The 16,284-nt window shown below is 42.2% G+C and overlaps 1 protein-coding gene across 1 annotated transcript in view; it reads right to left on the bottom strand.

The window, feature by feature from the left end:
* LOC135557440 (palmitoyltransferase ZDHHC14-like) overlaps positions 1–16,284 on the bottom strand; it is a 61,717-nt gene that overhangs the window by 32,566 nt on the left and 12,867 nt on the right. The window contains exons 2-3 of the mRNA XM_064990697.1: positions 14,729–14,793; positions 14,245–14,610 (exon numbers count right to left, since the gene is read on the bottom strand). Of these exons, the coding sequence (XP_064846769.1) occupies positions 14,245–14,489 (245 nt within the window). The 5' untranslated portion in view covers positions 14,490–14,610; positions 14,729–14,793. The remainder of the gene's footprint in view (positions 1–14,244; positions 14,611–14,728; positions 14,794–16,284) is intronic.

The raw sequence follows: 16,284 nt of genomic DNA, 5'->3' as shown, positions 1-16,284 counted from the left end.
TATGTTTTAAATATTTATATTAAAACAATTTGAATGAAAAGGAAGCTTAGAGATCTATGAAAATGTTTCACAGACCTTCAACATGTGAGAAAGGATCACAGAGGATGAGTCTTGCTGACTTAGTTAACATTTATGTACACTGCATTCAGCCTTTCTTTCCAGCTCTCTGCTGCCAATGACTGGAACGAACTGCAAAAATCACTGAAGCTGGAGACTCATATCTCCCTCACTAACTTTAAGCACCAGCTGTCAGAGCAGCTTACAGATCACTGCACATGTACACAGCCCATCTGTAAATAGCCCATCCATCTACCTCATCCCCATACTGTTATTTGATTTATTTTGCTCCTTTGCACCCCCGTATCTCTACTTGCACACTCATCTTCTGCACATCTATCACTCCAGTGTTTAATTGCTATACTGTAATTATTTCGCCACTATGGCCTATTTACTGCCTTACCTTCCTTATCCTACCTCATTTGCACACACTGTGTATAGACTTTATCTATTGTATTGTGTTGTTGCTTGTGTTGCACTGCTTTGCTTTATCTTGGCCAGGTCACAGTTGTAAATGAGAACTTGTTCTCAACTAGCCTACCTGGTTAAATAAACGTGAAATAAAAAAAACATTTCAAAATAAAAATTCAGAAAGTATTCAGACGCCTTCCCTTTTTCCATATTGTTACATCACAGCCTTGTTCTAAAATTCATGAAATCGTTTCCCCTCATCATTCTACACACAATACACCATAACTACAAAGCAAAAACAGGTTTGTAGAAATGTTTGCAAATGTATTAAAAATAAAAACGGAAATATAATATTTACATAAGTTATCAGACCCTTTACTCAATATAACCAGGATCTCCAGGAGATTTTTCTCCAAGACCTGCGCCACCTGTCTGTTACAGTCCTCATCGCCCCTGGGACTGTGGCATCGACCTGCTTGCAGGCTCTACGCCTCCGCGCAGCCGCACCCTCTGTCGGTGGCTGAAACCAAGGCCATGGAGGAGTACCTCCAGGAGGCTCTCCAACGGGGTTTCATCCGAACGTCCACCTCCCCTGAGTTGGCGGGCTTCTTCTTTGTTGCCAAGAAGGACGGAGATCTACACCCGTGCATCATTTACAGAGGACTCAATTCCATCACCACCAAGTACCGCTACCCTCTCCCGTTTGTGCTGGCCGCGATCGAACAGCTAAGTGGGGCCCGTTTCTTTTAATACCAAATTGGACCTCCGGAGTGCCTACAATCTGATCCGCATCCGGGAGGGGAATGAATGGAAAACGGCATTCAGCACGATGTCTGGTCACTATGAGTACTTGGTGATGCCTTATGGATTAGCCAATGCTCCGTCAGTGTTCCAGGCATTCGTTAACGAGGTGTTCCGGGACATGCTTGGACACAAGTGGTGGTCGTGTATATCAACAACATCCTGGTCTACTCGGTCACCTTGGAGGATTACATCGCCAAAGTCAGAGTAGTCCTGGAACAACTCCTGGAGAATCACCTGTATGTCAAAGCGGAGAAGTACCAGTTGCATCAGGTCGCTGTCTCCTTCTTAGGATCAGTCCATAGGGAGTTATGATGGAGAGGAAGGTCGATGCAGTCAGGTCATGGCCAGTCTCAACCACCATAAAGGGGCTACAACGGTTTTTAAACAAATAGTGCAAGGCAATATGCATTATAACTGTTAGCCTAATGGCACATCACAATTGAAGTTGGGGTAGTTTGCTGCCTTACAAGTTACAAGCAAGAAAGACAAGTCTGTCTACGATCTCTGGCTTTTTGCCCTATGGCAGGTCACTATGTTGCCACCTGTGCTAAAAACACGCTCTGAGGGGGAGCTGGTCACAGGAATGCACAGGTAGTGCTTTGCTAGGTGGCTGACTTTGGGAAAGTTTTTTGGGTGGATCTTCCACCAGTTCAGTGGATTGGTTTCACTGTCAGCATCAGGAGATTGAAGGTAGCAGCTGAGTTCCTTCTCTACCAGTTGGATTTCAGTAAGACCTGTGGTGATGGAGCATGGATTTTTGAAAAAACTGCCCAATTAATTTATCTTTTTCGCTGGCAGTTGTGGTGAAGCAGCAGCAACTTCTCCCTGTGCTGGGCTTTCATGTCCCTCATGGCCATCTATGAGACAGCTCTTGTTTTTATGTGGCCCACCTTCTCCTCTTTGATGTAATGCATTTTAAACCGAAGGTCAACCAACGAGGCTATGTCCAGGAGGTCATCTGTGGCTAGGTCATCATATTTCTCATTCAGATAGTCCATGACTATCGTTTTGATGGTTTGGGTGAGCTCTGTTTCACCATCAGGTTTCATGACCTCTGTATTGAACAGGTGTAGTACTGGCTTCAGATAAGACACACTGACATAAGACTCACCAGACAGAGCATTTGTGAATTCTATTAGTGGGGTCAATATCTGGTTGATGGACTCAAGAACATCTATATCAGTATAGGTGGGAGCTAAGTGCCGGGTCTTCTGGTCACTGGACAAGACCTGCGAAATGTCTTTCTCTTGCTCCAGGACTCTTTACACCATCCTTTGACATGATCCCCACCTGGTAGGCGACTCTGTCACCAACTTGTGCTGGGGTAAGTTGTCAGAGATTTTAATACAATTTTAAAATCACAATAATCCCTTTAGTTATATACAAATGTAATATTTAACTTAATCAATCGATTAAAAAAATGCACATTTAGTTTCATCTAACCAATCACTTCAATATACACAATTGACAAGGTTACTTACCAATGGCCAAGTGCAGACAATGTCCAAAACATTGCAGTCGCGTCCATTTGTTGATTTGAGCGGCCTTCACCACGTTCGCACCCCTATCCGTTGTAATGCAGACCGGTCTGTCTTGTCCCCAGGAGGCGATTCACGTCACGGGTATGGAAAGCCTTCATGGAGAAGCTGGGGGTCACAATAAGCCTCACAGCCGGGTACCGGCCTCAGAGCAAAGGGGAAGGAGAGAGGATGAACCAGGAGCTGGGGAGGTTCCTTAGGAGTCACTGCCAGGGGGAATGGGCCAGGTTCCTTCCCTGGGCAGAGTACGGCCAGAATTCACAGCGTCACTCCTCCACCGGGCTGACCCCCTTCCAGTATGTCCTGGGATATCAGCCAGCCCTGGCTCCATGGACCCCGAGCCAGACCGAAACTCCTGCGGTGGACGAGTGGTTCAGGTGCGCCGAGGAGGTTTGGTCCACTGGCTGGTGCGGTCCTCCGCGGTCCGGACCAGCCCACTCCTCGCCATCGGGGCCGCCCCCCTGGCCAGCGTTATCCTGCGGCTGTAGCCGTACGTCGGGAGGGGTACTGTCATGTCTACTCATGCTCTCCTGCTCCGGCGCTCGACGTCGCCGGTCTACTAACCACCGGTCATGGCTACGCACATCTGGCAACCATCATTGTGCACACCTGCACCCCATTGTTGCGCACACCTGGACTTCATCATCAACCTGATTATTCTCCCTTTATTTAGCCCTCATTAGCCTCAGTCTTCAGACAGTAGTGGTTTTGTTTACGTTCAGCACACAACAATTTAGATGTTTCTTATTATTAAAATCACCTTCTGAACCTGCTCCCTGACTCCCTGTGTATGTGTTACATTAACATTTATAATTATGACATTAAGTATTTATTTAGACACTTTAAATTGGGAATTATTTTTGGTGTATCATGAATTAGGGACATGAGTGACTTTGCTCCCAGTGATTTTAGCTCTCTGGGTCATACAAGTAGGCTATAGTAAAGTGAGAAAGATCATAGGCCTACTTATGTTTTTTGAGCATGTATTTTTTCACATAAAATCCATAAAAAATAAACAAGTTCATATTTTAAAAGTAAATTGTTGTGTGGAAAACAAAGTTGGTTTAACCCTTTGACAAGTACCAACACACGGATGTGAACAATCTACAGTGATCCCTGTTTAGACATTCGCAGAAGTAACGACTGCATAACACAATCATCCAAACCGGAAAATATAGGCAACATTAGTCCTAGCGCCAACTGAGGACAGATTGACGTAACACAAGCGGTCCTATTTAGATAACTCTCGGTTGACAGAAACCATAATATGAATTACCTAATAGCAATTACTATTTACAATTCATCACATCACGGGTGAGCTCACTATTGATTGAAATAATTAAAAGTAAAACAATGTCAAAAAATCTGACCATAGCACCGCCTGGAGTTTGATAAACAACATTGGCACTTGGAATGGGTGCTATGGTCCGATGATATGAGCTCTTTGGCGTCGAGAAACTGTAAAATATGGTGGCGGATCTTTGATGTTATGGGGCTATTTCACTTACACTGGTCAACGGCATGAACTTTACCAAGTACCAGGATGCTGAGACCTGGTCTCAAGTAGATCTTCCAGCAAGACAATAACCCCAAGCACACATAAAAATGTACAAACATATGGTAAATTTATCACAGAAAAAAACATTTTGAAATGGCCATCTCAGTCTCCTGACTTGAAACCCATTAAAAACCAGTGGTTTGAATTGAAGAGGGCAGTCCATATTCACATACAAAGGATATCAACGATTGAGAAAGATTCTGTATGGAGGAAAGGTCTAAGATCCCTCCCATTGTGTTCTCCAGTCTCAAATAATTGTATAAAAATGCTCAGTGTAGAGTATATTGTATTTTTCAGAACATCAAACTTTGAATTTTAAGAATATAAAGGTGTACTTTGATAAGAGAGGTCAAGGAACCCACCACACTTGTCTGTAGATCTGTAGCTCATATGGACAGGTAATATTAATGTATTTTCAGTTAAATGAAAAATGGCAATTCTAATGAGTGTACTATGAAGAAGGGATGTCATTGACCTAACATCAAGTGGTTTTAGATGTACTGCATACGGTGCATTCGGAAAGTATTCAGACCCCACACCTTTTCCACATTTTGTTACGTTACAGCCTTATTCTAAAATTAAATTGTTTCCCCCCTCATCAATCTACACAAAATACCCCATAATGACAAAGTAAAAACATTTTTTTTTAAATTTTTGCTAATAAAAAAACAAACAACTGAAATATCACATTAACATTAGTATTCAGACACTTTACTCAGTACTTTCTTGAAGCACCTTTAGCCTCGAGTTTTCTTGGGTATGACGCTACAAGTTTGGCGCCGGATAAGTTGGCTGCCGTTCTACAGTTTCCTAACCAACTGTGTTTTTTCACGTTATTTGTAACTTATTTTGTACATCATGTTTCTGGATATCAGGACAGTGATTACTCACCTCGTAGTGGACAAAGTTTTTTCTTTAACGAGTCGGACGCGAAGGATTTACTTCAGACACCTGACAAGTCACAAATCCCAATCATTTGCATAAGAAAGAGATATAGGGGACGTAAATAAACTATAGATGAGCTACGATCACAAATATCCTACCAACGGGACATTAACCGCTAGCGGAACCCCTCGACAACATTCCGCTGAAAAGGCAGCAATATTTTTTAGAAATATGTAACTTTCACACATTAACAAGTCCAATACAGCAAAGGAAAGATAAACCTCTCTAGGGTAGGGGGCAGCATTCAGAATTTTGGATGAAAAGCATGCCCAAATTAAACAGCCTGCTACTCGGGCCCAGAAGATATGATATGCATATACCTGGTGGATTTGGATAGAAAACACTCCAAAGTTTCCAAAACTGTTAAAATAGTGTCTGTGAGTATAACATAACCGATTTAGCAGGAAAACCTGAGAAAAATCATTTTTTTTGTTGGTTTTGTAGTTTTCTATTCAATGCCATTACAGTATCCATTGACTTAGGCCTCCATTTGCAGTTCCTATGCCTTCCACTAGATGTCAACAGTCCTTAGAAATCGTTTCAGGCTTGTATTCTTATAAATGAGGGAGTAAGACCAGTCTGAACAAGTGGACCCTGACGTGTCGCAGAGTTTTTTTCAGGTGCATGTGCATTTCTTGTTTACCTTTTATATTGACAACGTTATTGTCCGGTTGAAATATTACAGATCATTTAGGCTAAAAAACAACCTGAGGATTGAATATAAACATCGTTTGACATGTTTCTATGAACTTTACGGATACAATTTGGATTTTTTGTCTGATTGTTTTGACTGAGTTTGAGCCTGTGGATTACTGAAGAAAACGCGCTAACAAAACTGAGGTTTTTGGATATAAAGAGACTTCATCAAACAAAAGGAACATTTATTGAGTAAATGAATGTCTTCTGATTGCCACCATATGAAGATAATCAAAGGTAAGGGATTCATTTTATCTCTATTTCTGAATTTTGTAACGCTTCTGCTTGGCTGGTTACTGTTTGTAATAATTTGTCAACTGGGATATGTTCTGGGCTCGGTATGTTCTGGACTAGGTATGCTTTCGCCGAAAAGCATTTTATAAATATGACACTGTTTTTGGTTTAACAAGAAGTTAATCTTTAAACCTATGTAAAATATGTTTTGTTTTCTGAATTTTTATAATGAGCATTTCTGTAATTTGGAGCTCTGCAACCTCACTGGACATTGGCCAGATGGGACGCTAGCGTCCCACATACCCTAGAGAGGTTAATCTACCCATCGTGTCCAATTTCAAAAATGCTTTACAGCTAAAGCACAACATATGATTATGTTAGATCACCGCCAAGTCGAAAAAACACAGCCATTTTTCCAGCCAAAGATAGGAGCCACAAAAAGCAGAAATATAGATAAAATGAATGACTAACCTTAGATGATCTTCATCAGATGACACTCATAGGACATCATGTTACACAATACATGTATGTTTTGTTAGATAATGTGCATATTTATATCCAAAAATCTCAGTTTACATTGGCGCCTTACGTGCAGTAATGTTTGGATTCCAAAACATCTGGTGATTTTGCAGAAATACTCATAATAAACATTGATAAAAGATACTAGTGTTATTCACAGAATTAAAGATAGACTTCTCCTTAATGCAACCGCTGTGTCAGATTTCAAAAAAACTTTGAGGAAAAAGCATAATCTGAGAACGGCGCTCAGAACCCAAAACAGCCAGAGGAATATCCGCTATTTTGGAATCAACAAAGTTAGAAACAACACCATAAATATTCACTTACCTTTGATTACCTTCATCAGAATGCACTCCCAGGAATCCCAGTTCGACAATAAATGACTGATTTGTTCCAGAAAGTTCCATAATTTATGTCCAAATAGCCACTTGTTGTTAGCATGTTCAGCCCAGTAATCCATCTTCATGAGGCGCAGGCACTTCCTCCAGACAAAAACTCGAAAAGTTCTGTTACAGTCCTTTAGAAACATGTCAAATGATGTATGGAATCAATCTGGGAACTTTCAAGGCTGGGAACTTTAATGCAGGGAAATCCGTTTTACCTAATTTCTACCAGCATGTTAAATGTGCAACCAGAGGAAAATAAAAAAACTCTAGATCACCTTTACTCCACAGACACGTACAAAGCTCTCCCTCGCCCTCCATTTGGCAAATCTGACCATAATACTATCCTCCTGATTCCTGCTTTAAAAGCAAAAACCAAAGCAGGAAGCACCAGTGACCCGGTCAATAAAAGATGTAGTCAGATGACAAAGATGCTAAGCTACAGGACTGTTTTGTTAGCACAGACTGGAATATGTTCCCAGGATTCTTCCGATGGCATTGAGGAGTACACCACGTCAGTCACTGGCTTCATCAATAAGTGCATCGATGACATTGTCCGCACAGTGACCGTACGCACATACCACAAACAGAAGCAATGGATTATAGGCAACATCCGCACTGAGCTAAAGGGTAGAGCTGCCGCTTTCACGGAGCGGGACTCTAACCCCAAACACGTTTAAGAAATCCCACTATGCCCTCCGACAAACAATCAAACAGGCAAAGCGTCAATACAGCATTAAGATTGAATCATAATACACCGGCTCCGACGCTCGTCGGATGTGGCAGGGCTCGCAAACTATTACAGACTACAAAAGGAAGCACAAGGCGAGAGCTGCCCAGTGATACGAGCCTACCAAACGAGTTAAATAACTTATATGCTTGCTTCGAGGGAAGTAACACTGAAGCATGCATGAGAGCATCAGCTGTTCCGGACGACTGTGTGATCACGCTCTCTGTAGCCGATGTGAGTAAGACCTTTAAACAGGTCAACATTCACAAGGTTGCAGGGCCAGACGGATTACCAGGACATGTACTCCAAGCGGGCACTGAATTTTGGCCCATTCCTCCTGATAGAGCTGGTATAACTGAGTCAGGTTTGTAGGCCTCCTTGTTCGCACGTGCTTTTTCAGTTCTGCCCACAAATGTTCTATAACATTGAGGTCAGGGCTTTGTGATGGACACTCCAATACCTTGACTTTGTTGTCCTTAAGCCATTTTGCCACACCTTTGGAAGCATGCTTGGGGTCATTGTCCATTTGGAAGACCCTTATGAAACCAAGCTTCAACTTCTTGACGGATGCCTTGAGATGTTGCCTCAATATATTCACATAATTTTCCTCCCTCAATATGCCATCTATTTTGTGAAGAGCACCAGTCCCTCCTGCAGCAAAACACCCCCACAGCATGATGCTGCCACTCCCGTGCTACGCGGTTGGGATGGTGTTCTTCAGCTTGCAAGCCTCCCCCTTTTTCCTCCAAACATAACGATGGTCATTATGGCCAAACAGTCCTATTTTTGTTTCATCAGACCAGAGGACATTTCTCAGGAAAGTACGATATTTGTCCCCATATACAGTTGCAAACCGTAGTCTGGCTTTTTAGTGGTGGTTTTGGAGCAGTGCCTTCTTCCTTGCTGAGCGGCGTTTCAGGTTATGTCGATATAGGACTCGTTTTACTGTGGATATAGATACTTTTGTACCCGTTTCCTCCAGCATCTTCACAAGGTCCTTTGCTCTTGTTCTGGGATTGATTTGCACTTTTCGGCACCAAAGTACATCATCCTAGGAGACAGAACACATCTACTTCCTGAGCGTTATGACGGCTGCATGGTCCCATGGTGTTTATACTTGCATACTATTGTTTGTACAGATGAACGTGGTACCTTCAGGTGTTTGGAAATTGCTCCCAAGGATGAACCAGACTTCTGGATGTCTACAATTAGTTTCTGAGGCCTTGGCTGATTTCTTTTGATTTTCCCATGATGTCAAGCAAAGAGGCACTGAGTTTGAAGGTAGGCCTTGAAATACATCCACAGATACACATCTTCTAAATCTTCTAAAGCCATGACATCATTTTCGGGAGTGTTCCAAGCTGTTTAAAGGTACAGTCAACTTATTGTATGTAAACTTCTGACCCACTGGAATTGTGATACAGTGAATTATAAGTGAAATTATTAGTCTGTAAACAATTGTTAGAAAGATTACTTGTGTCATGCACAAAGTAGATGTCCTAACCGACTTGCCAAAACTATAGTTTGTTAACAAGAAATGTGTGGAGTGGTTGAAAAACTAGTTTTAATGATACCAACCTAAGTGTATGTAAACTTCCGATTTCAACTGTACATATTAATATATGGATGAGCGATGAGTGAGCGGCATAGGAAAGATGCAATAGATGGTATAAAATACAGTTTATACATATGAGATGAGAAATGCAAGATATGTAAACATTATTAAAGCGGCATTATTAAAGTGACTCGTGATCCATTCATTAAAGTGGCTAATGATTTCAAGTCTGTATGTAGGCAAGCAGCCTCTCTGTGTTAGTGATGGCTGTTTAACAGTCTGATAGCCTTGAGATAGAAGCTGTTTTTCAGTCTCTCAGTCCCAGCTTTGATGCGCCTGTACTGACCTCGCCTTCTGGATGGTAGCGGGGTGAACAGGCAGTGGCTCGGGTGGTTGTTGTCCTTGATGATCTTTTTGGCCTTCCTGTGACATCGGGTGGTGTAGGTGTCCTGGAGGGCAGGTAGTTTCCCCCCGGAGATGCGTTGTGCAGACTACACCACCCTCTGGAGAGCCTTGCGGTTGTGGGTGTTGCAGTTTCCGTACCAGGTGGTGATACAGACCGACAGGATGCTCTCAATTGTGCAGCTGTAAAAGTTTGTGAGGGTTTTTCTTCAGCCTCCTGTGGTTGAAGAGGCGCTGAGGCGCGCCAGGACCCAATACACAGGCTGGGGTTGAGACCCAGGGCCTCCAGCTTGATGATGAGCTTGGAGGGTACTATGGTGTTGAATGCTCAGCTGTAGTCAATAAACAACATTCTTACATAGGTATTCCTCTTGTCCAGATGGGATAGGGCAGTGTGCAGTGTGATGGCGATTGCATCGTCTGTGGACCTATTGGGGTGGTATGCAAATTGAAGTGGGTCTAGGGTGGCAGGTAAGGTGGAGGTGATATGATCATTGACTAGTCTCTCAAAGCACTTTCTGATGACAGAAGTGAGTGTTATGGGGCAATAGTAATTTAGTTTTGTTACCTTTGCCTTCTTGGGTACGGGAACAATGGTGGCCATCATGAAGCATGTGGGGACAGAAGACTGGGATAGGGAAAGATTGAATATGTCCGTAAACACACCAGCCAGCTGGTCTGTGCACGCTCTGAGGACGTGGCATGGGATGCCGGCCCAGCCTTGCGAGGGTTAACACGTTTAAATATTTTTCTCACGTCGGCCACAGAGAAGGAGAGGGGGGGCCCGCAGTCCTTGGTAGCGGGCTGTGCGGTGGCACTGTATTATCCCCAAAGCGGGCAAAGAAGGTGTTTAGTTTGTCTGGAAGAAAGACGTCGGTCACCACATATGTCTCGTATCTGAGCTGTTGAATTGCCATTCCACTTTGTCTCTATACCGACATTCTTGTTTGATTGCCTTGCGGAGGGAATAACTACACTGTCTGTATTCAGCCATATTCCCAGTCATATTTCCAATGAGCCATATTCCCAGTTCCATTTCCAATGTCCCACTCTGAGCACTCTGGAGCAGGTGTTCATCAAGGATCTCTCTGTACTTTGCTCCGTTCATCTTTGCCTCGATCCGGACTAGTCTCCCAGTCCCTGTCGCTGAAAAACATACCCACAGCATGATGCTGCCTCTACCATGCTTCACCGTAGGGATGGTGCCAGATTTCCTCCAGACGTGACGCTTGGCATTCAGTCCAAAGAGTTCAATCTTAGTTTCATCACACCAGAAAATCTTGTTTCTTATGATCTGAGAGTCTTTAGGTGCCTTTTGGCAAACTCCAAGCGGGCTATCATGTGCCTTTTACTGAGGAGTGGCTTCCGTCTGGCCACTCTACAATAAAGGCCTGATTGGTGGAGTGCTGCAGAGATGGTTGTCCTTCTGGAAGGTTCTCCCATCTCCAAAGAGGAACTCTGGAGCTCTGTCAGATTGACCACCGGGTTCTTGGTCACCTCTGTGACCCAGGCCCTCCTCCCCCGATTGCTCAGTTTGGTTGGCCGGCCGGCCGGCTCTAGGGAGAGTCTTGGTGGTTACAAACTTCTTCCATTTAAGAATGATGGAGACCCCTGTGTTCTTGGGGACATTCAATGCTGCAGTAATGTTTTGGTACCCTCCCCAGATCTGTGCCTCGACACAATCCTGGCTTGGTTTTTGCTCTGACATGCACTGTCAACTGTGGGAACTTATATAGACAGGTGTGTGCCTTTCCTAATTTTGTCCAATCAATTGAATTTACCACTGGTGGACTACAATCAAGTTGTAGAAACATCTCAAGGATGATCAATGGAAACAGGGTGCACCTGTGCTCAATTTTGAGTCTCTTAGCAACGGGTCTGAATATGTACAGTACCAGTCAAAAGTTTGGACACACCTACTCATTCCAGGGTTTTTCTTTATTTTTTACAATTTTCAAAATTGTAGAATAATAGGGAATATATCAAAATTATGAAATAACACATATGGAATCATGAAGTAACCAAAAAGGCGTTAAACAAATCAAAACACATTTTATATATCAGATTCTTCAACGTAACCACCCTTTGCCTTGATGACAGCTTTCTTCTTCTTTTCTTCTCTCAACCAGTTTCATGTGGTGGTCACCAGGAATACATTTCAATTAACAGTTGTGCCTTGTTAAAAGTTAATTTGTGTAATTTCTTTCTTTCTTAATGCATTTGAGCCAATCAGTTGTGTTGTGGCAATGTAGGGGTGGTATACAGAAGATAGCCCTATTTGGTAAAATACCAAGTCCATATTATGGGAAGAACAGCTCAAGTAAGCAGAAAGAAATTACAGACCATCATTACTTTAAGACATGAAGGTCAGTCAATCCAGGAAAATTTCAAGAACTTTGAAAGTTTCTTCAAGTTCAGTCGCAAAAAAAACATCAAGCGCTATGATGAAACTGGCTCTCATGAAGACCTCCACAGGAAAGGAAGTTACCTCTGCTTTAGAGGATAAGTTCACTAGAGTTACCAGCTTCAGAAATTGCAGCCCAAAAAATGCTTCAGAGTTCAAGTAACAGACACATCTCAACATCAACTGTTCAGAGGAGACAGCGTGAAAAAGGTCTCCATGGTCGAATTGCTGCTGCAAAAAAACATCACTACTAAAGGACACCAATGAGAAGAAGAGACTTGCTTGTGCCAAGAAACACGAGCAATAGACATTATGACCAGTGGAAATTTGTCCTTTGGTCTGATGAATCCAAATTTGAGATTGTTGGTTCCAACCTCCGTGTCTTTGTGAGACACAGAGTAGGTAAACGGATGATCTCCGCATGTGTGGTTCCCACCGTGAAGCATGGAGGTGTGATGGTGTGGGAGTGCTTTGCTGGTGACACTGTCTGTGATTTATTTATAACTCAAGGCACACTGAACCAGCATGTCTACCACAACATTCTGCAGCAATACGCCATCCAATCTGGTTTGCGCTTAGTGGTACTATCATTTGTTTTTCAACAGGACAATGACCCAACACACCTCCAGGCTGTGTAAGGGCTATTTTACCAAGAAGGAGAGTGATGGAGTGCTGCATCAGATGACATGGCCTCCACAATCACCCGACCTCAATCCAATTGAGATGGTTTGGGATGAGTTGGACCGCAGGGTGAAGGAAAAGCAGCCAACAAGTGCTCAGCATATGTGGGAACTCCAGGTGAATCTGGTTGAGAGAATGCCAAGTGTGCAAAGCTGTCATCAAGGCAAAGGGCGGCTACTTTGAAGAATCTAAAATCTTAAATATATTTTGATTTGTTTAACACTTATTTGGTTACTACATGATTCCATGTGTTATTTCATAGTTTTGATGTTTTCACTGTTATTCTACAATGTAGAAAATAGTAAAAATAAAGAAGATTAGTAGGTGGGTCCAAACTTTTCACTGGTACTGTATGTAAATAAGGTATTTCTGTTTTTACTTTTAATACATTTGAAAAAAAATTAAAAACCTGTTTTTGCTTTGTCATTATGGAGTATAGTTTGTAGATTGCTGCAGATTTTAATTTTATTTTATCCATTTTAGAATAAGGCTGTAACATAAGAAAATGTGGAAAAGGTCAATGGGTCTGAATACTTTCCGAAGGCACTGTATGTCATTTGGACTGGAAGCTATTGAAAATTAGATCTGTACGTTAATTAATAACCACAGTTGTACTAGGCAAACATTTTTGGAAAATCAATTGTGAGGTGTACCTTTGAGAAGATATCAAGGAACCCAACATACTTGTCTGTATATCTGTAACTCATATGGACAGTGAGCTATTGAAAATATCAGGAAACGTTCAGGTGAAAATCAGGGTGGTGAACTGGAATTATAATGAATGTAGCATGGATTGGGGGGGGCGCAGTGACCTCACATTATGTGACTTTACATCTGCATTTCACCTGGTATCTTTGTAGATAGATAGATGGAATATAGTACCCTTAGTAGTTAGAGGTAACTAATAAACATTTTGGGCCGACTCGAGGTACTACGCAATGTGTAATGTTGACATAGGGCTAACCCTCTTGAATGGGAATGCAACCGATATTGCACTTTTACGATGGCCCCTAAAGCACCTGAGCGCCAGAAATTGCATATCGCCTCATTTTCGGCTCTGTTCGTGGAAGAGTTCGACCATCGGTAAAAATAAATGGTGTACCTTGCTCTCTACCATCTCCTGATTCTAGTTATATAATTATTATCATCCTAGGACCTTGCGTCTGAGAGCTATTGACGAATGAACTCCGAATATAATATAATATCTTAAAAACAAATTGACTGCGGTTACATAGCCCACCCCTTGCTCACAAATGTGCTCAGTGCATCACCAGTGAATTACGTTAAGGTCTTGCATGAGCAACTGTAGTGTGTAATTTAAACTTACTCGAACGCGAAGAAAAGCCCGCTGGTGACCATGATCAGGACTAGGGTTAGGTAGAAGACCCCAGTCTGCCTCGCCATCATGACCCTTCCATTACAGTAGAATCTATTTCGACCGGGAAAGACCTGCCACTTCCTTCTGGGAATCTTCTTCTTTTTGTGCCCTAAGGTCTCCATAGGTAACGAGTTGCGCGTGCAGATCTGATTATACTGGCATTCCCGCACGGGCTCATCAAGTCCGAGATACATCTGTAAACAGTGCACCTTTTACAACAATACAAAGAATCAGGGGGCAGCTGATAAATGGGGGGTAAAGATGTGCTCCGTGCTTGTTCCAGAGATACTCCTTTGCCACAGAGGTGATGCAATGCTGTCAGAGCAAGAAAAGTTCCGTTACTGAACAATACATTTCCACTACTCAGATTAGTGGGATAAGAAGAATAAACATCCTGATGATCGTTTATTCAAATAATAAAAACATAGCCTACTTTTTAAATTACGTTTCCTCTTCGGCCTTGCATCCTCCTGAATTTGATCAGATATGCCACTTTGTCTGAGAAAAGAAACATCATTGCCTCAATTGTTTGAATAATACTTCCATTGCGTTTAAAAAAAAACTAACTGCCTGTAGCCACCCTAGGCGACCGATGTTACTGTCAAGTGGCCAGATTTATGTAAACACAATGAAAATCAAAAATCTGGAGAGGAAGCGAGAAGAAACCCAGTCATAAATACGTCCTTTGAGTGTCCTTAAAAAGAGAAGAATTCTTTTCACATGCTTTTAGCCACTCAAAGTGCAGAAAATGCAATTCTCCAACGAGAATATTCGACAAATAAAAGACGAGGATTTTACTGCAGAATAGCGCCGATTAGATTTCCTAGAAGTGGTGGCACGGCTTTTCTTGCAAGCCGCCAGCGCAATAACGTCGTGCCCTTGCTCTCGAGAACCCAAGGCATTAAACAAGGCATTATGCAAATCACAGGTTCTCAGCTATAAACACCTTTTACTGATGGGACCATGTAAACTACAATCCCGAAGCTCTGTTTCAACATTTAGAAACATCAATAATCCAACCTGGACTCAGCTGGTAGAGGTAACATAGTACACGTTAATAGTTGTCGCTGGTAGAGGTAACATAGTTGTTAAAATAATGGGCATAATGCCAACCCAGAGATGGCGCTAGTGGGGCACCTATCTAGGATATATAAACAGGTGCATTATGAGTATCTGATTAGGATGTGTGACCTGTAATTTATAATACCTGATTAAAGGATTATGCTAGCATTTTTACCACACTCTCTGACATGAGTTATTCCCATATACATAATAACATGGTGTTAGAAGTGGTATGAATATGGAAAATAGGATACGGTATGTGGACAATGCAATCGCTGTCGAATAAACGCAAGTGGGACAGCTGAGCGAGGACACAGAGCCTGCAATGTCTCTCAGTCAAATTGTTTTTCTGTGATCAGTGGGAGAATTATGAAATCACTACGGGCTTAGATAACATTTTAAAAAGACCTGATTAAAAAAAGACCTGCATGTGCGAGTGGCAACACTGCTTAAGAGAGTGCCATATGCTTCAAAGAATATCCTTGACGTTTTACAAAGACATGTTGAACACAGACGTAATGTGATTTATGAAAGATGTATTTTTAACACGTGAACAAACTCAAGCAGAGGCGTCTGTTAAAATATGTTGTGAGGCTGCGTCAATTGTCTGATTCATGTTGTTTAGAATCAATGACAGACAAAATGATCAGAGACAGACTTGTGATTGGGTGTAAAGATAACAGAGTAAGAGCAAGTATGCTGTGCCAACCACAACTTACGCTGTCTAAAGCCATAGATATATGCAAAGAAAGCGAACAGATGCAGATCCAATTAAAAAAGATCAACACTGTCCCTGAACAGGCAAAATCTGTAAATAATGCCACTCAGAACAAATACAGAGACCATGTTGATAAAAAATGGAAACATTCATTGGACAGTGATGCAACATGGAAAAATACTAAAGATGGTGCATGTACTGTGGATCAA

This window comes from Oncorhynchus masou, chromosome 16 (assembly GCF_036934945.1).
Source record: "Oncorhynchus masou masou isolate Uvic2021 chromosome 16, UVic_Omas_1.1, whole genome shotgun sequence".
Classification (NCBI taxonomy): domain Eukaryota; kingdom Metazoa; phylum Chordata; class Actinopteri; order Salmoniformes; family Salmonidae; genus Oncorhynchus; species Oncorhynchus masou.
Note: the sequence above shows the minus strand (reverse complement) of the source record. Positions and strands in the feature narration are given on the sequence as shown.